Source organism: Equus asinus, chromosome 25 (genome assembly GCF_041296235.1).
Source record: "Equus asinus isolate D_3611 breed Donkey chromosome 25, EquAss-T2T_v2, whole genome shotgun sequence".
In the NCBI taxonomy this organism is placed as follows: Eukaryota; Metazoa; Chordata; class Mammalia; order Perissodactyla; family Equidae; genus Equus; species Equus asinus.
Window position 1 is genome coordinate 17,857,946 of NC_091814.1, and position 25,172 is coordinate 17,883,117.

At 52.2% G+C, this 25,172-nt stretch overlaps 1 protein-coding gene across 4 annotated transcripts; it reads left to right on the forward strand.

Moving 5' to 3' along the window:
- The first annotated feature begins 886 nt into the window (after positions 1-886).
- SEMA4A (semaphorin 4A) lies at positions 887-23,485 on the forward strand. Of its 4 annotated transcripts, none has more exons than XM_014836992.3 (15): positions 887-1,031; positions 7,525-7,692; positions 9,340-9,500; positions 10,428-10,490; positions 10,746-10,844; positions 11,078-11,183; positions 12,025-12,141; positions 12,446-12,570; positions 12,735-12,907; positions 13,949-14,099; positions 19,252-19,432; positions 20,942-21,060; positions 21,154-21,311; positions 21,637-21,737; positions 22,133-23,485. In XM_014836992.3, the coding sequence occupies exons 2-15, from the start codon at positions 7,554-7,556 to the stop codon at positions 22,723-22,725; spliced, it is 2,286 nt and encodes a 761-aa protein (XP_014692478.1). In that variant the 5' UTR covers positions 887-1,031; positions 7,525-7,553; the 3' UTR covers positions 22,726-23,485. The 4 variants fall into 4 exon arrangements, with proteins under 4 accessions (XP_014692478.1, XP_070353349.1, XP_044614214.1 ...); XM_070497248.1 differs by lacking the exon at positions 887-1,031 and adding an exon at positions 3,082-3,193; XM_044758279.2 differs by lacking the exon at positions 887-1,031 and adding an exon at positions 3,338-3,408.
- Positions 23,486-25,172: the final 1,687 nt, after the last annotated feature.

The window sequence follows — 25,172 nt, forward strand, 5'->3', positions numbered from 1 at the left end:
ATAGTCGAAGCTGAAACTTGAGGAAAGGCAGGGTCCAGGTGGACTGGGGTAGAGCCTTCCCACACTGAAGAGATGGAAGGGGGCCTAGGACACCAGCCAAGGAGGCTGAAATTAATGCCTTGGGCACTGGAGAGCCGAAAGGATTTTTGAGTGAAGTAGTGATATGAGAACTGAAATTTTCTGCTGGCTCGCTGTCTGTCTGCTGCCTTTCAGTTTCCATTTCTTCGTCCCTCTCCTTATCTGTGTCCTGTGTCCTTCCCTTGGCCGCTGCTGGCCCCTCCCTGGCCAGAGGTAACTGGCTAAATCATTTTCCTTTTCCATGTCACCACCCTGACTGCCTATCAGGGAGTAGGAGAGGGAGGGGATGAGCCAGGACCCTCCCCAGTGCCTCAGTTCCCCCCTGTCCTGCCCCCAGAGGGGTGGAGGAAAGGAGACGTAGAAAGGCAGTTGGGAGGGGAAGCTGCCCCCTGCCCCCGACCCCCTAGAGTGACTCTGAGGTGCTGGCCTCCCCTCCCCCTCTGGGGCCAGCCCTCAGGCCTTGCAATCGTTGGGCTGATTCTCCGTGCTTAGTACCAGTCAGTGCCAGCTGGCAGCTCTCACCGGAGACTGAGGTGGCACGAATATGGGGGAGGGGGGAGGAAGTGGGCAGGGGCCCAAGGGGAAGAGGGGCCAGGATCCGAGGAGGTGGTAGTCAGAAAGCTGGGTGGCCAACATGGGGGTCACATGGGATGAGGGAAAGACTAGACTGAGGAGTCTGGGGGCTTCCAGGGGAGCAGAGGAGGTATCTGGCCCCAACCCTGGTTCTTCTGCCCCTGGCAAACCTAATCCTCTACACTCACCCCCTTAAGCTGCCCCTAGCTAATTTGTTTTGGTCCCTTTAAGAGCTGCCTGGGAACTGGGGCACTGGAGGGGGCTGGCAGGGCCCACACCCCCTCCCCCTGCCATGCCATGTCTGCTCCGCCCCTTGCCTGGTACACACTCTGCTGGAAGTCTTGGACGCCTGGGTTAGGGTCTCCACTGCTGGGCTGGGGGTAAGGCTTGAAAGTGGTGGGTAAGAGGGACCGTGGTCCCTGGGGTGGGATGGGGGGCGGGGGATGCCAGTTTCCTAGCACTATGGACATGGTGTGTCTGTGTGCCAACTTCAGTGGATACCACAGGGGGCCCTGGCTGGGTGGTCCTCCAGTCTCAGACTGGGGGGAGGGCAGCTCCAGGGACCTTGAGGGGCAGAGTCTAGGGGGCAGGGTGCTTGGGTCTTCTCACCCTCCACTCCCTCATCTCATTTTTCTGGGACCCTCACTTGCTAAACTCCACCAGCCATTCCCTGTCTCTCCTGCAATTAAAGACATAGGACCCTGACACCCCATCTTGCAAGGTGGGGAAACTGAGGCTAGGCAAACCAGAGGAAATGGAGCTGTGTGTGTGCTGCGGCGGAAGAAATGGAGATTAGGCTGCAGAAAGTTTCTTCCTCCTTCTCCAGCCCAGGCGACCTGGGTGCCCAGCTCACCCCAGCAAGTTTCTAACTACAGTCCTGGCCACCACCTAAGACTAGGTCCCTGCCCCCTCATCAGAACAACCTAGCTCCTTCCTGGAAGTTTTGATTTCCATATGTCAAGGCCAGGAGAGGCTCCCTGAAGCCCAGCTGGGTAATCCGGCATGAAGAGGAGCTAGGGGAAGCTTGTAGGCTCCCCCTACTTTACTCCCTTGGATCATTTCAGAAATGTAGCCCCTATCCAATTCTGCCACAGAGACTGGGCCCAATTCCCCGAAATGGGAAGGAGATGGGGGCAGGGACCCAAGGACATCCCCTGGGTGTGAAGTCCCTGCTCTCCAACCTTCTTTCTTCCTGTTACAGCACTAGTTCAGTTTCCTCTAGTCCCTGCCACCTTGATTCCAAATCACTGCTTCCCCTCCTACCATGTCTCCCAGGGCTGGGGGAGAAGAGTCTGAACAAGTAGGGGCCCTGTGAGTCCCTAAGGCCTAGATGCTGAGGGCAGCGAGGATGGAGTGTCAGGAAGTGGTGAGGGGTGTCATAGCAGCCCTGCTCAGAGTCCACTTCTGCTTTCAGCACCATGACCATGACCTCCTTGCCCCACCCCAGACGGAAATGCTCATCCGCCACCCCAGCCCAGACCTAAAAGGGAACCAGATTTGGCCTATGGAGCCCTCTGCCCAGGGCTGGCACCAGCACACTCATTTCCTTCCTTCTAAAAATACTATTAAGTCAAGAGAGGAGCTAAGTTTCTCCAACGTAGGCTGGAAAGCCATTATTTTACCTATGTGAATCAGAGAGGGCAAGTGCCCTGCCCAAGATCACAGAGCAAGTTACAGGCAGCCAGGCCTGGGACCCAGGGCTTTTGCTCCGCAGCCCCATGGTGTCTTTTTCACAGACTTCCCACAAACTGAGAAGCCAGCCTCGAAGGGGCTTTTCCAACTCCTGATTTTACCAATGAAGAAGCTGAAGGCCAGCAGTTACTGGAGGGAGCTCTGGTAACCAGGGTTGCTCAGGATCAGGGCTGGGAGAAAACAGGAGGGCCAGCTCCCAAAGCTTGTACACAGACCCCTGCTTGCCTCTGCTCCCTCACAGGTGGGAAGGAATCCAGCTCAGGCTTGTCTCTTTTTTTATTCCCTATCTAGTCTAGATCTTTGGAAAGTCCTTCCTGGAGTCTGCCCTCCACGTTCCTCTTACAGCACAAACCTTCACCTCTTGACAGGTCTCAGGGGGTTAGCCAAAGAAGGCTTCTGGGGGAACCATCTTCTTGGTAAGGTGGTTTAGGAATAATCACCCATTCTTCCCATGGAAGTCAGGATATTAATGGAAGACAGCTTCTTAGGCTTCTTGACAGAGAAGAGACCTTGTCTCTTGGCTTATTTGCATAGATATTTGTATGTTCACTTACATCCTTATTGACAAACTCAATTTGCATGAGGTCAGGCTGGCCGGCATCCATGTGTGATCCGCCTACATATACACAGTTCCCAGGAAAGAGGGAAACCCAGAGACACTGACCATAAAACAGAATTGGCCCCAGCTGAACCTTGAACCCAGCTAGGGGACATCTGCACCGAGGTGCCTGCCTGACAGTGGGCAAGGGAGCTGAGAAAGGACGCTGGGGGCTAGTGTGCCCCCTCCCCGCCTCCCTCCACAGCTGGAGCCCCGCCTCCTCCACACATGTAGATCCAGGAGCCGCAGAAGGTGGGGCACAGGGGGACATGGGTAGGAGGAGGAAGAATATGGGGAGATTCTAGTCCCTCCCACTTAGTGATGCGGTCGCCATGGTGACTGAGGACCAGTGAGGTGGGATGGGGTTGGGGATGAGGGGCGGGGGTGTGGCAGGGACGAAGGCACTGGGAGACAGAACGGCCGGCATTCCAGGGGGAGGGAAACGCGGCGGCATCCCCAAGCTCCAGGTAAGGGAGTGAGGAGAGCTGACAGTTCTGAGAGGAGAGGGCGGGCCATTGTCTGGCGCTGGCTCTGCCCTGAGGAGGGGGCAGACAGACGGGGTCGGGCCATTGTGTGCAATACTCAGCTCAGCCTTCCAGCACTAGTCAGGCTGGAAGAGAAACCCTCGGAGGCACTGGGTAAGGAGTAGGGGGATTGGGCTGGGCAGGTGGCAAGAAGGCTGGGAGGCAGTGGAGGTGGGAAGAGGTGAGGGGATGCTGGGGCAGTAGAGGCTTGGGGACATCACTAGTGCCTTAGACACAGTAGGCACTTAACACATCTAAGTTGATTGGATTTGCTTGTGATCATAAACAGATGGGAGCGAGGGGCAGGGAGGTGGAGCTAAGGGAGGCGAGCCAGGAAGCTCGGGTTCCCCAGGACTGCGCTCTTCTGAGGCTGCCCCTGAGGCTGGAAGGGAGATGGGGTAGGGGAAACTGGACCTACTGGGCATTGGCGAAGCCAAGAGTGGCTTCTCTCCAGGCTCCAGGAGCCCCTCCCTCAGTGAGGTATCCATGCTCCCTAGGGGTGCAGAAGAGACAGAGCCCCTTGGGTGAGCATGGGGTAGGGATGAGGAGCGACATCTCCATCTCCCCTCCCACCTCCACCTCCACATCTAGATCTCTAGTCTGGGCCAGAGAGCCTGGCAGGAAGGGGCTACTGATTGATGTGGTCTAGGGGCCATGGGGGAGGAGTCCCCGTAGGAGATGGACCCTGGGGCAGGGGAGCAAGGCTGAACTTGGCATAGTTGTCATGGGGAGTCCCCAGGGTGGGCTGCAGGGCTTGGGGAGAAAGGAGTTGGGGAGCCCTCACACTGGGGCTATGAAATGGCCTGGTCCTTGAACATCTGACCCCTTCCCATGGCCACCTCACCCGAACTGCTGCCTGACTCCAACCCCAGCCCAGACACTTTTCCTCCCTGGCCTTGGTTTCTGCATTTGTACAATGTGGGAGGGAGTGGAACCCTGTCAGCTCTGAGCTTCCTGGATGCTGTGGGCAGGACATGCTACATCATTTGCGGGGCCCAGTGCAAAATGAAAATGTGGGGCCCCTTGTTCAAAAATGATCAAGACTTTTAAGACGGCAGCAGGGGAGTATTAGACAAAGTGTGGGTCCTTCTGAGCGTGGAGCCCTGTGTGACTGTTCAGGTCATGTGCCCATGAAGCAGTCCTGGCTGTGGGCTCTGCCAGCTGCAGCAAGGGAGATGGCAGCGTGACTTTGGATCTGACTTCAGAAGCTCTGGTGCGAGATGGGCAGTGGCAGGCGGCAGGTGCCCTTCCTCCCCATCCGGCTCCTCCACGGCCCTGGACCAGGAGGCCCTTGTGGAGGCAGGGGGTAGAACCTGTACTGGACAGCCTTTCTTCTGAGAGGTTTCTGTTCCCTCTTGAGACAGGAATCATCCCAGAGATACTGTTTCTTCGCCCAGAGGAGCTACAGCGTGCCACCCCCCACCCTCCACGGGTGCCTTCTCCATTCAGGTGGCTCACAGCTGAGTTTCCTGGACCGAGGCAGGAGTGGGGACTGCAGGAGCAGGACTTTGGAGAGACAGGGTAGCTAAGGCGTTAGCTTTTTAATGAAGCAGATATAAGTTTAGCTTAGCTTCTAGCTGTGTAACCTCCCTGAGCCTCACTTTCCTTATCTGTAAAATGGGAATATGGTGATGCCTATCTGCTAAAATTGTTGGGTAGACCAAAGCCTGATTATGCAAACTATTCATCTTGGCTGGAGGGGCTGGGGAAAGGGAGACCTGGGGCCAGAAGAACTCTTGGGTCTCTGGAGAAGGAGCAACTAGGAGCAGGGCATTGAATCAAACTCTGCCAGAGAGGCAGGAACAGGGCAACGGGCATGGAGGGTGGGGCTGGAACTTCCTCCCCCACCTTACCCCCCATCAGAACTCCTCCCAATGACCTAGATAAGCCAATCTGTTCAAGCAGAGAGGTTTGGGCAGGGGAGGTGTCCAAATCCAAGCTGGGGGTTGGGGAGACAGAGAAGGTGGGGTCCAGGTAGGAGTTTCCCCTGATTCTGAGAGGCCAGAAGACTTTTTCTGGGTGGCTTGGCCCATGGCTTCTCCCAAGCATCTGACAAGGAGCCTCTGTGAGTCTGGGGCAGTCTTAAGGCAAGTCTTGACAGAAATAGTTGTCAGGAGGGTCTGGCTGAGACCAACCCCCGGGGAAACTGAGGGAAATGGGAGCAGAGGGAGAAGGAAAGAAGGCTGAGCAGGCTCTGACAAGGAATTCTTCTAAGGAGTAGCCTGGGCTGAACCATCACCCGGTAGGCTGGTGCTGTGGCAAGAGGGATGGAAGTTATACTACAGGAAGGACTTCCTGACCATGAGGAACGTGTGTTTAAGAAGGAGGTGGGTTATTTATTGGAGTCGGATTAGCCCTTGGATGGCTGTGCTCTTTAACCAGCAGTCAGCTGGTCTCAGCCTGAGTGGGCAGGAAACTACCCACTTTATAGGTCACGAAGCCCTTGGCACTAGATACCTCATTAACCCTGCATTATGAAGTTCCCCCTGGGGCCTTCAGGGAGGGGTGCGCAGCCACTACTGGGGGGATTGGGTGCCTCAGCAGTATGTTCCAGAAGTATGAGCTCAAATGGGAAATTTTCTGGGCCTCCCGCTGGCCTGATGCTGCCCTAAGAGTGATGGAGATTAGCCTATAGGAGGCACTTCCTCAGCAAAGCCATGGATAAGAGCCTAAGGCAATTGTTTTATTTTTTAAAGACTATGGCCCAGCTGGAAGTGGGAGGTTTGAAGGTTAGACCACTGCAGGGATTTCCCAGTAGGTAGGAGTGGAGAGACCCTACCTCGTGCGTAAGTGAAAAGAGGAATACGGAAGACAGTGTCATGTCTCCTATCAGGGGAATCTTGAGCAAGAGGAGAAACCACCACTAGCCTGGTTAGACTGGATGTGATGTGACAGAGGGACAGGGGAATGGCTGAAATAACCTAGAAACTTTCTGGCCTTTAAAACTTTCTGGATAGAGGGAGGCGGGAGGAGAGGGAAAGAGAGAGGTGTGTCTCCTTTTATTCCCCTCCCAATCCACCAACTTCCGCCCAAGCCAGGGATCTGTCAGAACTCGAGAGGTGGAAATTCTGGTTTCCCTTGCCCAGAGCTCCCAGTACTGGCTTTGGCACTATGGGTACCTGGAGGGCCGCACTCCCAGCCCAGCCAGGTTGAGCCTCCTGTCCCCTGCCTCTGGGGCCTGGGAATCCCCCTCCTTCTTTCTCTTGGATGGCACCTTCGCTCGGCAGTCCGGACAACTGGGTTCCAGACTGTGGCTGGCCCAAGGGTACGTGAGATGAAATGAGTGGCTGGGGGTTGGCGGTCCTGGGAGAAGATTATGCAGAGACCCAGGGAGACAGACAGCAGAGGCGTGAGACCAGAGGGAGACGGGGTAGCTGCAGAGGCTGGGAGACTGCCAGCCACCCCCTGCCCTGGGCCACTCCCCAGGCAATGCTGATGGCCTAGTGCTGAGAGTCTCAAAGAAGAGGGCCAAGGAGGCCTGAGCATCAAAGATCAGAGCCCAGCTGGGGCTGGGGGCAAGGTCAGAGCAGGCCGATCCAGACTTGGTCTGCTGGCTTGGGTCATCAGAGGGCAGGGGTGAATATGAGGCACAGGGTATCAAGAGATCTCAAAGTGCCAGGAGAGTCAGAGCAATCTATATTTTGAGTCAGGAATCTGCTCCCCCAGAAAGTCTCCTGCCCAGGGCCAGGTAATGGTTTGGGCTCTGGGATATGGGAAGGAGGAAGGCAAGGAGTAGATAGCAAGAAGGACTTCCCTGAGAGTCAGAAAAAAAAAGGCAGAGCAGGGCTATTGGTGAAAAGAGATCCGAAGGGCAGGATGGAACAGCTGGACTCCTACTCAGAGGCGAGAGTGAGGCAGCAGGCTGAGGCCTGTGAGATGATAGAAGTGAGACTCTGAGGGCCCTCCAAGAGGGAACCGTGCCCTCTCCTAACACCCTCACCTCCTCCCCCACCACCCTCCCCCCATATACACTTCTGCTGCTGGGACTCTCTGATTGGTCCCCAGGGGGGATGTGGTAAGACTGCTCACTCAGAGAGTGCCCGGTGCCTGTTTCCCCAGAGACGTCTGGTGACAGCCTCTGGCTGAGCATGGCCCTTCCAGTCCTGGGCCTGGACCCCTGGAGCCTCCTGGGCCTTTTCCTCTTCCAACTGCTCCTGCTGCTGCTGCCGCCGCCGACTGCAGGGGGTAGTGGGCAGGGGCCCATGCCCAGGGTCAAATACTACGCAGGTAAGTGTCTGATGGCCAGGAAGTATGGGGATGGAAACACTGAGCTGGCGGGGTGGGGGGCCACGGTATGCCAGGGAGAGATAGGGGGCCTCAGAGAGAAAATCAGCCAGAAATAGAAATTTAGAAACAGGAGTGAATGCTGAAACCCGCCTGGGACAAAGACTGAGGACAGGGGGCCACAGGGCTGGGGCACCGCTCCTTCTGGTTCTCCAAAGTTGTTGATTTTTCTTTCCCTCTTTAAATGTCACTGTCATCAAGCTGGGCACCTCAAACCTCTAACTGCTTTAACACCCCCAGGTGTCCCCAAACTAAGGCCCATGCTAGAAGATCATCTGTGGACCTAGTGACCTAGGACACACCAGGCCTGTGCCAACCACAGAGATCACGGTGGACTATGCCATATCTAGTCCCATGGACACCAGGAATACGAGAAGTTAGGGTGGCCTGGCTGGGGTATGGGCCCAGGGACCCTGTAGGCACAGCTTGGCTGGTTTCTTTCTGAGGCTGTGGGGGCTGCTGGCCCTCTTACCTCCAGGGAGAAGATTCAGGGAAGGACACGGACACTCTAGGAGTTGCAGGGGCTTAGTCTCCTGGGCACTGCTGTGTCTTTAGCATCTTTCTGGGGCAACCTGGTCAAGGCAATGCACGTTGCCCATTGATGGAGAGGACTCCTCTGTGTTGGGTGGTGGCATTACCAACATAAACAAGACTCAGCCCCTGCCCTTAAGGTGCTCAGAGTCCTGATGGGGAAGTAGATAAGTAATCAGACAAGCATGCTACAGGGTGATCAGCTCAGCAACTGAGGGGTGTATAGAGTTCTGGGGGAGGCTGGCCCTTCCAGCACCTAGCCACATGTGATTCCCCAACTCCTCCTTTGGGTCCTGTTTAAGATTCTCTGAGCCTCCAAAGGTAACAATTAGCTAGTCAGTTCTCTAACTAGAGAGGATTTGAGAAGCCCCTTGCCGAAGTGCCAGTGGCACAGACACACACACCACTACCAGCCCTACACCAAAGTGATGGAGAAGACCTAGGGGAGCCCCCTAGGCTCGCCTCCCCTGCCCAGGGGACACCCAGGCATGAACACTGAAGAAAAACGTTTCCTTTCTGTTCACCCTATGGCAGTGATTTAGGTGTGGAAATTTCCTGCAGTAGAGGAGGGGAAGGAAGTGGGGTTGGTGAGTGGAACCCCTACACCCACAGCACCTCTGACACTGTCTAGGTTTCCTGCTGTGGCTGCCAACACCTTCCTGTCTGTCTATCTGCCTTCTGCTCCCCCTGCCAGTGAGGGACAACTTGTCCTCCCCCACCACAGCCCCTCAGCCCTAGAAGAGCATCCATTGTGCCTTACTTTATTTCCTGTCCCTTTGTGTGTCCCTTGGGTGCAGGCCACCCACCCCTAGCCCCAGGCTGTCATTACCCTGTTTCTGGCTGCCTCTCCTCTCTCTTGTGGCCTCAACATACAGAGCTCCTATGGCTGCCAGCAGGGAGGGGCAAAGTGGGGGAGCCGCTGATGAACAGTGAATCCAGCTGCCAAGGTCTGAGGAACAGACTCTGCCAATCTTTCCCCTTCCCCTACTTTTGTCTCATAAGTCAGCTGCCTTCCCACCAGCTCCTCATCACTCATCCCTTCTCAACACCTCTCAACAGGGGACGGACGCAGGGCTCTTAGCCTCTTCCACCAGAAGGGTCTCCAGGATTTCGACACTCTGCTCTTGAGTGGTGACGGAGGCACTCTCTACGTGGGGACTCGAGAGGCCATTCTGGCCTTGAATATCCAGGATCCAGGGGTGCCAAGGCTGAAGAACATGGTGAGTAGGCTAGGGATAAAGGGCATGGGCTGGGAGTGAGGAGGGGACCAGTGGCTGCCCGATACCTGGGCTGCCTACGCATGAATAACTGCCAGATTGCTGTTATCTATAATCAGCAATAATCAGCAATTCTTGTTATATATACATATATATACGGTCCACATAACAGACAAAAAACATTATAGTGGCCTTGCTGTTCGCTGGTATCATGAATACTGGTTGAATAAAATTAACTGCTAAAATGGCTGATATGGAAATCACTGACATATGAGAGAAACATTGACTCAAATTATATCAATAATGTGATATCCACCCACTGGTAGAAATAACTGAAGCTTCTGTGTTAAATTATAGTTATATGGGAACAACCTGGGGGAGAAGGAGGGAAAAAAGAGGGGGAGGGGGCTAGCAACTACTGAGCATCCCCACGGTTTGTGTTTCTCACTGTGGTCTGTGGATCACCTGCACGAATGAGATGCCAGTTAAAAATGCAGATTCTCTGAGGCATGACCCAGGAACTGACATTTTTAACAATTTCCCCAGGAAATGTGTTGTTTGACAACTGCTGCTCTGCATACCATGCATTGCATTAGGTGCTTTACATGTGTACCTAGTTGTGCCCTCCAGAAGCCTGTGCAATTGGCATCAAGATCACTCAACCAGTAAGTGGCCAAGCCTAGATTCAAACTCAGGTCTGTCTGATTCCATAGGCCATGTTCTACCATGGAGCTGTGTCCTAATGAATATCAGTGTCATCAGAGTAATAGCCATGGTCACAAATTGATGTTATTATAGCCCATGAGCATGTCACTAACTACCATGCCTATTGGTGATTTCACACTAGAGCCAAGGAGGGGATGGCAGGTCAAAGTTAGAGCTAAAGACCTTATTTCCCTTTGTCTCCCTGTTCCCAACTCCCCACTTCAGATACCCTGGCCAGCCAGTGACAGAAAAAAGAGTGAATGTGCCTTTAAGAAGAAGAGCAATGAGGTAAGTGGAGGTGAGGGTACAGGGGCTCTGGGTAGAGAACCCTGGCATCCCCAGCCCATCACTGGATGGTCTTAGGTGGGGCAGACAGTGGAGGATGCTTGTTTGCAATGATTACCACCTGCATCCTGTTCTATAAAGATGTACAGGGACTGCCTCAGCACTGCCCAGCCCCGCGAGGAACCGAAGGGGCAGCCTCTGAGGGCCCAGGAGTTTGGGGCAAGTGGCCTGAAGGCCTGACTTCTCTATCTCCCCCAGACACAGTGTTTCAACTTTATTCGTGTCCTGGTCTCTTTCAATGCCACCCATCTCTACGCCTGCGGCACCTTCGCCTTCAGCCCTGCTTGTACCTTCATTGTGAGTTATCTGGCACCCAGCTCTCAGGCCCCATGCATCCCTCTTCACATCTACTCCCAGCCCATCCTCTGCAGCTCTGGAAAACTCTGGCCTTCCAGACGCAGGACCCTCGTGAGCTTCCCAGCCCCAGACCAGTTTCACTCTATGTCCCTTTCCCTTCCTCCCTCACAACCCCAAATTTCCTGGACATGAGACTCTGGCGTTCTGGCCCCCCAGCCTCTACCCCCCTCTAGGAACTCCAAGATTCCTACCTGCTGCCCATCTTGGAGGACAAGGTTGTGGAGGGAAAAGGCCAAAGCCCCTTTGACCCAGCCCATAAACACACAGCTGTCTTGGCAGGTGAGTATCAAGTTCCTGGGTCCATCCCAACATCCGCTTTCCCAGGTCACTCTGTGACATATGGAATCTGACACAGTTTCCTGCAAGGAAGGGCACAGAGGGAGGGGAAGCCAGGAGCCTCAGAGCACAAGATCCGAGGGAGAATCAGGCACCCCAACCAGGAGCTCCTGCTGAAGCTGCCACAAAGGAGGTGGAGAGAGATGGATGTGGAGAGATACACAGTGGCAGGAGGGTCTAGGAGGGGTCTCGGGAAGAGAAGCCTGAGATTCAGTCATTTGTTCAACAAATACGCACTGTGTGAACACCTCCTCTGGTGTGCCAGACATTGTGCTAGGAACGGTAGGGGTTACAAAGAAGAAATCATGGCCCTGTGCCCTCCGGGACACAAACCATGACAGACTTCCCACCCTGGCTTCGTGGAGGAGGTGGCCTTCAGCTTTTGAGTAGGACCTTGAAAGATGGGGAGGGAAGGTGTTCCAGGAAGAGAAGAGTAGGACCCAAGGTGTAAAAGCAGAAAACATGGCCACCTTTCCGGAACAATGAGTGATTCTATTCGGCAAGTGGTGGCAGCTGGGTGTGTGAGGGAGTAGCCAGAGAAAGGCTGGAAAAGTGCCAAAACACAGAAGGCCACAAGGGCTGGCCATTCTCTGTGGGCAGAAGGACCTAAGGAGGGTGCTCAGTGGGGGACTGTGAGCTGGGCTTTGGGGCTCCACAGGAAGGCGTAGAACAAATAAAGGGGGCCAGAGACTGATGCAAATGCTGGCCACAGTCAGAGGCAGGTCTGGGGAGGGCAGGGGCATCCTCCGGGTGATAAGGTCTCCCCACCTCTCCCCTGCTATAGATGGGATGCTCTATTCCGGCACCATGAACAACTTCCTGGGCAGTGAGCCCATCCTGATCCGAACGCTGGGATCCCAGCCTGTCCTCAAGACCGACAATTTCCTCCGCTGGCTGCAACGTAAGGACCTGAGGCCCAGCCAGCACAGGTCTGGCCCCCTTCCCAGAGTCCGGGAGACCTGGCACTGTGAACTGCTGCTAATTTACACAACTCTCATTTGTTGAGGGCATACTACGTGCAAGGCAGTACTGTTTGGCGCTTCGGGTATAGCAGGGAAGAAGACAAAACTCCCGGCATCTTACCTTAAGAAATTAAGGAAGTACCAGTCGCTCCCCCCGTCCCCCATGGCTAGCCCTCGGCTAGCTGTGGGACCCCAGGGCATCCAGGTGCTCAATCCCTATGCCTATCTGCCCCGCCCTTGCAGCGGACGCCTCCTTCGTGGCAGCCATCCCTTCGACCCAAGTCGTCTATTTCTTCTTCGAGGAGACAGCCAGCGAGTTTGAGTTCTTCGAGAAACTCCACACATCCCGGGTGGCCAGAGTCTGCAAGGTGGGCAGCCTGGGTGGGAGGCGGGGTTGGCCCTACAGGAGCCAGTGGGGAGACGGCAGAGGCGGGGCTAAGCACATAGGGCCCAATGGGAGTGGAGAGAGGCGGGCAGGGGGCGGGGACACGCGGGGCAGACGGGCGCCCCCTGACTCCGCCGACGCCCCTAGAATGACGTGGGCGGCGAAAAGCTGCTGCAGAAGAAGTGGACCACTTTCCTGAAGGCCCAGCTGCTTTGTGCTCAGCCCGGGCAGCTGCCCTTCAACGTCATCCGCCACGCCGTCTTGCTGCCCGCCAATTCCTCTACCGAGTCCCGCGTCTACGCAGTCTTCACCTCTCAGTGGTGAGCAGCGGGGCGGGAACGCGGGATCTGGGGCCAGCACCCATGTTGCCCTGGCTCGCCCAGGAGGGACAGGAACCCACATGAGCCGAGCACATACTCTGCACTCCACGTTGGAAAGCGTTTGGTCGTCACCACCTTCCAGGAATTTGACTCATGCCCTTAATGTAGATGGGAAAAATAAAGCTCAGGGAGGTTCTTATTAGTTTATATCCTGCCTGATTCCAAAAAGGATAGGAGGCAGCTTACAAAAGGCAGATATTAAAATAAAACCGATATGAAAATGGGAATAAGAGGAGAATAAGAGAAGTCAGGCATAGGATCAGCACATTACAAATGTTTGTCATTTATACAGTTCCTGAATGCCAGTCACAGATTTAGCTCTGAGCTTCCTAATGGCCTGAGTAAAGAGGGAAACCCCATTAGCACCATAAGATAAAAATAAAGTCATTGCTTGGAAACTGAGAAAGGTTAACTGATTTGCTGTGGCCTGGCCCCACGGTGTTTGGGTACCTGCTGACAATGTGTCAGGTACCAAAGATATCTGGTGTAAGCAGGGTCTCATATATAGGACACCGGGAAATGAGAACATGGTGTGTGCCACAGTCAGGTTAAAGAGACAGACCTGTCTCTACAGACCAGGGCTGAAGGAATAAAAATAGTCTTGTCGTCAGGCTCTGGTTGGTTCTCTGATGATCAGGAATCCATGGGACCCAAGGAAGGGGTCTACATCTGGAGCCCGTTGGGAGCTGGTTACATTGCCCCTCCCATGGGTACAGCCCAGACTGGGCAGGACAGGCAGGAGCCGCCCCAGGGCCTGAGCTCCAATTAATTCTCATTAAGGATAATCACACTTCAGATCCTAAGATAGGTCAGAGTCAGGGGCTCTGCTAGCCCTTATCACCACTGCTGAGGGAAGGAGAGGCCCCTGGAGACTGGTCCAGCCCTCCACACTCCTGCCTTCCTGGGGTTTCTCACCAAGGGTGGGCCAGGGCTGGAGGGGGGCCTTCCGGGTATAGCAATGTCCCTTCTGGCTGTCTCCAGGCAGATCAGCGGGACCAGGAGCTCTGCTGTTTGTGCCTTCTCTCTCGAGAACATCAAGCGTGTCTTTGAGGGGAAGTACAAGGAGTTGAACAAAGAGACTTCACGCTGGACTACTTACGGGGTCCCCGATATCACTCCGCGGCCAGGCAGCGTGAGTACCATCCCCAACACTGAGCAAAGCCCATACACAGAGACATACGCATAATGCCAATGTCGAAGCACTTATCAAGGCATAATAAATGCCCAATAAATGTTAGTGCTCCCCCGTCCCCCATCAGTCCTGCCCGCTCATGTATATATACCTGGTCCAGCTGCCCGGATTCCACAGGTGTCCAATCCCATCGTACACACGGCCGTCCCCATGCCCCCTAGCTCAGCGTGCACCAAATACCTGGGTATATCAGCGTGGGCTGGGCCAAGCACTGTCTTGGCCGTCTTCACTTTCATTTTTTATTTAACTTTTGTTTTGTTTTTTGACCATTTACAGAATCACATAGCTCTACATAGTTGGTTTCCAAAAAATAGCCTTATTCCCTGTCCTCCACTTTTCCCTTTCTAGAGACCATCACCTTCAACTCTTTTAGCTGGTTCTTTTGGTATTTATCTCCAAATCTCTAAATAACATACTTTTGTTGCTACTTTTTTTCCTAAGATTTTATTTTTTTCCTTTTTCTCCCTAAAGCCCCCCAGTAGGTAGTTGTATATTCTTCGTTGTGGGTCCTTCTAGTTGTGGCATGTGGGACGCCGCCTCAGCGTGGTTTGATAAGCAGTGCCATGTCTGCGCCCAGGATTCGAACCTACAAAATACTGGGCTGCCTGCAGCGGAGCGCGTGAACTTAACCACTGAGCCACTGGGCCAGCCCCTGTTGCTACTTCTTGATGTTTAGTTTTAGGCAGTATCTATTGAATTCTCATTCTGCAAGGTGAGGATTTAACTGTGTTCCCCCACTTCCACCCTCGCCCAGTGATATGATGGAGCCAGGGGACAGCAACTAGCAAGAACTCATTTTCATATCTCTTTCCAAATTCGTGTCCAGTGTTACTACATTGGTAGTTTAAAATCAGCCATGGTGGGAGTATATACCACAGAAACCAGCAAACACTACAAATCAGGGCTCCCCCAGCCCCCACCTCAGAGCTGCCTTACCAACACAGCACCACACCCACCCCTCATCTCCCAACATAGTTTTACAGTAATTTGATTAGATCAATATTTATATTATGACTCTTACTATTCACAGCTGAGCCAGGTAGTAAGCCATGATTACTTTGCCTTTTTGCATAATTTTTTTCCCCTGAGGTTAGTAATTATCTTGATTCTTTTTTCTTTTTTACTTGCTTTGTTTTCTAAGCTCTTATCTTTAATTCAACCCCAAACTCTTCCTCAATTATCTGAATCTCTTCTGAAGACAGATCCATTAGGTGTTCTAACAGGTTCATATTCCTGGAGATCCTTCCCATCTGCTGCCTTCTGGACTGGAGGCCCTCTACATCCGGGCCACAGCTGCCATCCTGGAATTTCCCTTCCTCATCATTCTGGACATTTCCTTTGACTCTTTCTTGTGATGATCTCGTGTTTCTTGCATCTCGTGGCTTCCTCTTTTTTTTTTTTTCCTATCTTATTTTAGTGGAAGCTAACCTCTGTAGATTCCTGGAAAAGGATCCATGGCAGGTAAAATTTTTTGAGACCTTGCGGGCCTGGAAATGTCTTTATTCTGCTTTCACATTTGGCTAGGTGTATGTAATTCTGGACTCAAATAATCTTCCTTGAAACTTTGAAGGCTTGCTCTGTTATCTTCTGGCTTCCAGTGCTGCTGTTCAGAAGTCCAAAGCTGTTCTGACCCCAACTCTTTGAGTGTCACCTGTTTTTTTCTCATTGGAACCTTGTAGTGCCTTTTCTTTGTCCCTGGTTGTTCTGAAATTTCACAGTATTGTACTTTGAAGGGACCCTGTTCATTTATTGTGCTGGACATTCAGGATGCCCCTTCAGCCTGGAAATTTAGTTCCTTCCATTCTAGGAAGTTTCCTTGAACTATTTCCATTTCATTCAACAAATATTTTTGAGGCCATGTGCCCCTCTTCTAGACACTGGACAAAAGTCCCCTTCCTCATCCAGCTGACATTCTAATGTTAGGATGTTTTCTCACTTCTTTCTGGACCTCCTGGACTGGTCCTCTAACTTTTTAAATCCTTTCCTATTTTCCAAGTCTTTGGTTTTGTTCTATTTTCCGGGAGAGTGTCTCAATTTTATCTTCTGAGCCTTCTATCAGATTTTTAATTTCTGCTAAAATATTTAATTTCCTAGGTTTTTAAAGCTTTGAATATCTCTTTTATAAAGATGTCCTATCATAGAGGATTTCAAATGTATAAAAAGTAGAAAGAATGGTATAATGGACTTCCGTATACCCATCAGGCAGTTTCAACTCATAACCAATCAAACTTGGTTCCGCTATACCCTTCCCCTTCCCCCCTTATTATTGTGAAGGAAATTTTGGATATCCTATCATTTCACCTGTGTTCGTTTCCTAGGGCTGCCATAAGAAATCACCACAAACTTGGTAGCTTAAAACAACAGAAATTTATTCTCTCACAGGTCTAGAAGCCAAGAGTTCAAAAGCAAGGTGACAGCAGGGTTGGTTCCCTTTGGCACCTCTGAGGGGGAATTTCTTCTAAGCCTCTCTCTAAGCTTCTGGTTGGCTGCTGGCAATCCTTGGTGTTCCTTAGCTTGTAGACACATCACTCCCGTCTCTGTCTCTGTCATCATTTTGCCTTCTTCTCTGTATGTCTCCCCCACTTCTAAGGACACTTGTCATCGGATTTAGATCTCATCTTGAGATTTTTAATTATATCTGCAAAGACCCTTTTTGCAAACAAAGTCACATTCACAGGTTCTAGATGGACATATCCTTTGGGGAGGCCACCATTCCACTCACTATATTATCTATAAATATTTTAGCGTGTATCTCCAAAAGAGAAAGCCTTTAAGAAAATAGCCACAGTGCTGTGATCAGACCTAAAAAATTAGTCATGATACCTAATCTAATATGCATTGAGTGTTCAAATTTCTAATAATCTCATAAGAGTTTTTTTTTTAATATAGTTTGTTTATTTGAATCAAAATCCAAATAAGGTCTATAAATTTGTGCTGGTTGTTCAAGTCTCTTTTAATCTGTATGTCCCCTTTCCATCTTCTTTTTTTCTCTTGCAATTTATTTGTCATGTAGAGTTTTCCACAGTCTGGATCTTGATGATTTTGCATCTGTGTGCTGGAGTTAAAGTATTTTCTGTAAATTGGTTGGTTGTTGGATCTAGAGACTTGATCAGATTAAAGTCTGATTTTGAGGGGCAAGACTACTGCATGATAGTGTGGTCTTCTTTCAGGACATAAGCAGTGTCTGGCTGCCCTCTTTGAAGTAAGGAATCCTCTTTTGTAGCATTCTGTTCTTGTTTCATGGGTACGCTGTCTTCACTTATCTCTCTTAAGATAGTAATGATACTTTTCCGTAAAGTTTTCTTTCTCTGAGTCATTTCTTTTTCCTCTTAGGTTTTTGTTTGTTTGTTTTTTCTATTTGTTTGTTTTGGTCTCTTTCATGTTCATGGTTTTACTCACCTGTCTGGTAGTCCTTGGGATCTACTCATATTTAGGAATGAGGGACCACAAAGCTGTTTGGAAACTCTGCACCCGTGGGTATGACTTGGCAACTTGAGCTCCATTGTAGCTCCGCTGAGGATGGTCTGGCTGGGCTGTTTTGTTGGGGACCTTCAATGTCAATATGTTTAAGTCTTTCCTCGTGGACCTTTAGTAGTCAGTTTTCCCAGAGCAGACTCTTCTAGTCTTCTGCTTGGAGGGAGATGGTCTGGCTCCGGTGTCTTGGAGCCATGGGGGAAGAGCGCTGGGTGTGGGGAAGGGTCACAGCGTGTACTGTGCCTACTTGCACTTAATCCCTTGCTTTCATGATAGCGTCCCTCTCCTCCCCAACTGTGCCTGCTGTCCTCCATCCAGAGACCCTCTGTCTTACCCTCTCCAGAGAATAAACCTCCAGTCTTGGGCCAAGGTGTGGAAGGGACAGTCATCCAGCTGCATGGAGCTGGGAAGCGATCTGCCTGCTTCTTAAACAGACTTTCAAACAGTCTTCTTTACTCAGCCTCTCTTTTACCTCACTTCCAGAGGTGACTGGGGCTGCTAATTCATGAACTTTAGGAATTCTGTCGTATAAATCCGATAGTTTTGGGCTACCCCAGGACTGACTTAAGAAGATTCTTTGATTTTCTTTTCCTGTCAAGTCTTTTACTATTTGTTCATTTGCTTCCCAGCTTCCAAACTGTGGCTGCTTTTGCCTCCTCTCCTGTTCTCCGCATCCCTAAGCTTTATGCCTTTAAAAAAAAAATCCCTTTGGGAGGAAGCGAGAGTAGGTACATCTGCTCATTCTGGCACCAAAATGAGGTGTAGATGTTACTACCCCACTTTTCAGATGAGGAAATTGAAGCTCATAGAGGTGGGGTAACTTGTCTGAGGACACAGCTTGTAGGTGACAGAGTGGGGACTGGCCCTAAGACAGTGTTCTTGGCAGTGGAGGACAAGGATCCTGATTAATGATCAGGACACAGGTGTCCCGGAGCCACAGCATGCTGGTGTTGGCAGGGCCTTTTGAGAACAGCCGGTCCAACCCCCTCATTTTATGGGTGAGAAAAAGGAGGCCCAGAATGAAGAAGGGACTCTGCCAGAGTCACGCAACAAGTTCATGCAAAACCATGATGAGAAACACTCCCTGCTGCACCACCCCTTTCTGTGACATCTTTCATTCAATCACTGACTTAGCAAACATTTCTTGGGCACCAACTGTGTGCCTGGTCCTGTGCTGTGTCTGGGGCTACAGACATGAGTAAAACATGGTCTTGGCCTGCAAGAGGCTCTCACCCTGCTTCTTGCTGGCTGCCAGGTGTCCTTGATGAAGGGGAGGAGGAGGAGGAAAGTGATAACAGCTAACATTTATTAATACTTTCTTCGTGCCAAGCACCATTCTAATTACTTTTCACGTATTAGTGCATTTCATTCTTACAGCAGGCCCTTGATGTATTGGTAATATGCCCGTTTCACTGTTAAGGAACCTCAGGATGCAGAAGCTGGAATTCAAAGCCAGGCAGCTCCAGAGTCTGAGCATTAGCCACCATCCTGAGATGAGGACTGCCATGAGGGAGGGAGGCAAAGGAGATGAGCAGAGGGGGAGGGAGGGAGGGAGGGGACAGTGGGTGAGCTTAAGGGAAGGAGAAAGCTGACCTGATCTGCCTCCTTCCCCCTTCAGTGCTCGGTGGGCCCCTCCTCGGATAAAGCCTTGACCTTCATGAAGGACCATTTCCTGATGGATGAGCAGGTGGTAGGGACACCCCTGCTGGTGAAGTCTGGTGTGGAGTACACACGACTTGCAGTGGAGACAGCCCAGGACATCCATGGGCACAGCCACGTGGTCATGTACCTGGGCACCAGTGAGTGAAGGGCTCCAGGACATCCCTCAGGGGACTAGATCAGGGACTGCAACTAGAGCAGGTTGAGGAGGGAAGCTTCGAGATCATCCACTCATGCTTTCATTCAACAAATGTTTTCTGAGCACCTACTATGTGCCTGACACCCTGCTAGGCTCTGAAAATACAGTGGGGGAACAAAACAGCTCAATCCCTATCCTTTCTGAGCTTTCAGGTTGGTAGGGGCCTTAGCAAGAGCCATTTATCTTATGGCGGAAGCCATGTTAGAGAGGGGAAGAGTGAGTGGGTAGAGGGGAGCTGGAAACAGCAAGTGTAGAGATCACTCCTTCAGGAAGCTTGGCTGTGAAGGGGAAGAGGTAGGGGAGTGACTGGAGGAGCGTGTGGGACCCAGCCAGCGTTCTTTTTTTAAAGATGGGAAAGATGTCAGGATCCAGTAGAGAGGGAGATGGTGAAGAGATGGGCAGGCCAGGGGATAGTTGGCAGTGAAGTTGCAGAGGAAGCAGGAAGCCAGAGTCCAGGGCACAGGTGGACACAGGTGGCTGTGAGTGGAGGAGGGACAGCACCTCTGCTGGGATAGGGTGAAGGAATAGAAAAGGGTAAGCCCGGGTGGGTGTCTAGACTGGGTGGGGGGAGGGCGCAGGCAGGAAGCAGAGGGAGCTCTTATCTTAAGTGAAGGCTTTTGTGTTCTTTATGAAGTAGGAGGACACAAGGTCTTGAGCTGGGGATGAGGGGTGGAAAGGTGGGAGGTTTGAGGAGAGAGGGGTAGATTCAAAGAGTCGTTGTGGAAAGAAGGAGAGAGAGTCAGCGGGGGAAAGTGGAAGATTGTCAAGCATATAGATTGAGGGCTTGGCTAAGGTGGATGACCTTGAGTTTTAGTGGAAGAAACCTGCCAGGTTCATTCATTCTTTTAGGACATGTTGCTAGGCACTGTATCAGCTGTGCGTATACTGGGTGTACAGTAAATAACAAAACAGACAAAAAGCTCAGTCCTTGTGGAGTACATGGAGACAGACAATAAACATACTGAGTGAGTCAATTACTTAGGATGTTATAAGATTAGAAAATTAATGAAGTGTAAAGGGGTGTCAGGGATGCCAGCCAGGGAGGCTGCAGTTTTTAAAAGGGTGATCAGGGAAGACCTCACTGAAGTGCCTTTGAGTAGAGACACTTAATGGAGGTGAGGGAGGCTGGTGATATGATTTTCTACAGAAGTGCCCAGCTATCCACTGTTCCATGTCCATGGAAAAAGTGGACGTCTGGGTCGCTCCAGGAGTGGAGTTTTATCAGGCAGTTGCGAAGGAAGGACAGAGGGGCAAGGGATTTCACGCTGTTTACAAGGGAGCTCCATCTCCATGGCATAGAGGGAAATGGTCTGACCTGTTTGTGTCCAGTGCACGTTACACTTCAGAAGCAACTTTCTGACAGCTGGGGAGGCCATCTGGAGTCAGAGAGGGAGCAGGGGAGGGGTCTGTGGATGAGGTGAGACAGTCTCAGCTCTCTCTCTCTTCACAGGCACAGGGTCCCTCCACAAGGCTGTGGTGAGTGGGGACAGCGGTGCTCATCTGGTGGAGGAGATCCAGCTGTTCCCTGATCCTGAACCTGTCCGAAACCTGCAGCTGGCCCCCACCCAGGTGGGAAGGGACCTTTTGATGGGGTGGGCCTTGGGTGCTGGGTCCTTACTAGGTGTGACGGGGGTGCCCTGACATTCTCCATCTCTCTTCCAGGCTGCAGTGTTTGCAGGCTTCTCAGGAGGCGTCTGGAGGGTTCCCCGAGCCAACTGTAGTGTCTATGAGAGCTGCGTGGACTGTGTTCTTGCCAGGGACCCCCACTGTGCCTGGGACCCTGAGTCCCGAATCTGCCACCTGCTGCCCACCCCTATCCCGTGAGTGCCAGTCCTGGATGGTGGCCAAAGGTGGCCCTCCAGGACCCTTCTTACCCAGCTTATGCTCCCGTTCCTCCTCTCTCCAGGGTTTACTGACACATTCCCTCTAAGATTCCCCCCTCCTGTGGTGGGTCCCTCCTGGAATGGAGTTGCACCAGCAGCTCTGAAGCTGCTGCAGCTGTCCTGGGTTTCTCTTCCTCTCCTTTCTGTTCTACCTTGTCTCCCCGGCTCACCTTCTTCCCCACTGCTCTTCCCTCTCTTTCTTCCTCCTCTTCCCGCTTGTGTCTGTTTCAAAGGATGATTTTTGCTTTCCCTGCCTTCTCAGGAAGTCCTGGAAGCAGGACATGGAGCGAGGGAACCCAGACTGGGCATGTGCCAATGGCCCCATGCCCAGGAGCCACCGGCCTCAGAGCCGCCCCCAAATCAGTGAGTGTGGGACCAGGGGAGGTGCAAAAGCTGGGGAGGACTTGTGGGCAGGGGTGGGCATTCCTGCCTCAATTTCTCCCCCAGCACCTGCCTGGCTTGAGACCTGGACACCCAGAGTTAGGATGGATTTGAGATCTGGCTGTAGGGAGGAGGGATAGGAATTCTAAGCTGGGATTCAGGATTGAGGGTGAAGTTGGTTTTGGTGTCAGAGTTGGAGTCAGATGGATTGGCGATTAGTTTGGGGTCCAGACAGGAGATAGGAAGGGGGTCAGAGGTGAGTCTGGGAGTTGAAATGGGAGTTGCAGATGGGAGTAGGGGTCCAAATGTAGGGCAGAGACTCCCTCCTGCCTTCCTTTTCCCTTTCCCTAACCTTTGCCCCTTTCCTTCACCTACAGTTAAAGAAGTCCTGGCTGTCCCGAACTCCATCCTGGAGCTCCCCTGTCCCCACCTCTCAGCCCTGGCCTCTTACCACTGGAGTCATGGGAGAGCAGCAGTCCCAGAAGCCTCTTCCACAGTCTACAATGGCTCCCTCTTGCTGCTTCTGCGGGATGGGGTGGGGGGCCTCTATCAGTGCTGGGCCACTGAGAATGACTTCTCATACCCCGTGGTCTCCTACTGGGTAGACAGCCAGGACCAGTCCCTGGCCCTGGATCCTGAACTGGCGGGCATTCCCCGGGAGCGCGTAGAGGCCCCACTGACCAGGGTCGGTGGTGGGGCCGCCCTGGCTGCCCAGCGGTCCTACTGGCCCCACTTCCTCACAGTCACTGTGCTCCTTGCCTTAGTGCTTTCAGGAGCCCTCATCATCCTCCTCACCTCCCCACTGGGGGCACTCCGAGCCCGGGGCAAGGTCCAGGGCTGTGGGACCCTGCCCTCCAGGGAGAAGGCCCCATTGAGCAGGGAGCGGCACCTCCAACCGTCTAAGGAATGCAGGACCTCTACCAGTGATGTGGACGCTGACAACAACCACCTGGGCACTGAGGTGGCTTAAACTCTGGGCACAGATGAGGGCTGTTGGTAGGGCAGGGTGCCTGGCCACACTGGCTGGGGGACCTGGAGCAGTGCAGCCCTGACTAGGGTGGGAGGAGCACAAAAGACCACCTTCCTCCCCCAAGAGGAGCTTCTCCTGCTGCTCTGTGTCGTCAACAGCACTCAGTGGGCCGGGCGCAGCTGCCTGATTCCCCGATGGCACTCCTCTCTACCAAACACATGGGCTTTCCAATGGGGTTGCCCCAGACCTGGACCTAGGTTATGATGGGAGGACCTAGAGAGGAACCTTCAGTTCTGGCCATTCCGGGACCCTCTAGAAACATAGTCCTCCAGGAAACTCAAATACCTGACTGTTCCAGGACCCTATGGTGATAAACACCAAAACATCTAAACAACCATAAGATAGCACACTGCTCCTGGAGACGCCACTCTGAAAGCAGCTGCCACCTTGGACACCAACACTCCCTCTCCGAGGGGTCTCTAGGGTTTTGTCGGGAGCTGCCTCCTCCTGCTCCTCTTATGAACCATGCACCGCTGAATCCTAGGAGGTCTTTCCTGAAGGCTGACCTCCCTTCTTGCTTCAGTTGGGGCAGATTTTGATCCCTTCTGGCCTGGCTGGAATGGCAAGGGTAATCTGAGCCTTGTTCACTCCTTCACCCTGGCTGACCCCTTGACCTCTCTCCTCTCCCCTTTCCCTTGTTTTGAAATTCAAAAATTGCTTGTCACATACAGATTATTTTTTATTAAAAAGACAAAGTTTATGACTGGTCCCGTCTTTGTAGGAGCAGTCCGAGGACATCAGTAGGGAGAACGACTAGTTTTCTGGGGTGATTTTTCTCTCAAACTCCAGACCACTTCCTCTACCCTGCTGGCTCCCCCAACAGAACCAGCCCCACAGCCCTTTCCTCCACTCCAGGCAGTGCTAAAGAGTGACTCAGACTTTGCCTTTCGGGCCAACACACGTCCGTGTTGACCAGCCTCAGTTTGTGTCTGCCAGCCAGGCAACACCATCCATCACTGACTCCCTGCCACGGCCCAGTGGTTTCTGTGCCCAGCTTTCCCACACTTCTCGTGACTGCAGCTCAGCCCCCCTTCCCCACAGTAGCAGTTGGTTTTAATTTGTGGTGGGCTGAATTTATAGATAGACTGTACAGCCAGCCCATTCTGGCCACATCCTTCCCAATATCTGACAGACAGTACTCTGTCTGTGCCCCATACCACCTTCCCCTTCTCCTTCCTGTTCCAAAAGCATGTGTCCCTCCTCCAACCGAGGCTAACCATTGTATTTGCCCCCTCCTCTCTGCCAGGATCCCCAGCATCACCCCCTCACTTTACTACTCTCCCATCTTTAATCTGCCTTCTCCCACCCACAGGTGTGCTAGGTGTGTTCTCTGTATGAAAAAAACGAAACAATAACCCTTCCCGCAACCGCACCCTTTCAGTCTACCCCCTCCACTCCGACTTGTTATCTCTTTCCCGTTGCCACCAAACAACAAAGAAGGTCTGTTCTGGCTGCCTCCCCCACGCCACCCCCAATGGCACCTTCACCCTCTTTTTTTTTTTTGTGAGGAAGATTAGCCCTGAGCTAACATCTGTGCCCATCTTCTTGTATTTTATATGTGGGACGCCTACCACAGCATGGCTTGATGAGAGGTGCTAGGTCCGCACCCGGGATCTGAACTAGCGAACCCTGGGCCACTGAAGCAGAGCACGCGAACTTAACTGCTGTACCACCAGGCCAGCCCCACCTTTACCCTCTTTAACCCCTCATGGTCTGGCTTTTCCCCCAAACTCTCTGCTCAAATGACTCTCCAAGATTTCGCATAAACCCCTAACTGACTTTGACTTCCATGCATCTTTCACACCTTGACCATGTTCTTCTTCTCACAACTCTCTTCTACAATGGCTTCTTTAAAAATTTTTCTTTTAATTGTAGCAAAAAGCACTTAATATAAAATTTACCCTCTTAACCATTTAAAGCATACACTTCAGTAATGTTAACTATATTCACATTGTTGTGTAACAGATCTCTGGAACTTTGTCATCTTGCAAAACTGAAAGTCTATGCCCATGGGACAACTCCCCATTCCCCCTGCTCCCAGCCCTTGGCAACCACTATTCCACTTCCTGTCTATGAATTTGACTACTCTAGGGACTTCACAGAGCAGGGTCATACATATTTGCCCTTTTGTGACTGCCTTATTTCTCTGACCATAATGTCCTCAAGGTTTATCCCTGTTGTTGCATGGGGCAGGATTTCCTTCCTTTTTTGAGGCTGAATAATATTCCATTGTATGTATATACCACAATTTCTTTATCCTTTCATCTATTGATGGACACTGGGTTGTTTTCGCTTCTTGGCTATTGTGAATAATGCTGCAATGAACATTGGTGTGCAAAGATCTCTTCAAGATCCTGTCTGCTGTGGCTGCTTTTTTTTTTCGAGGA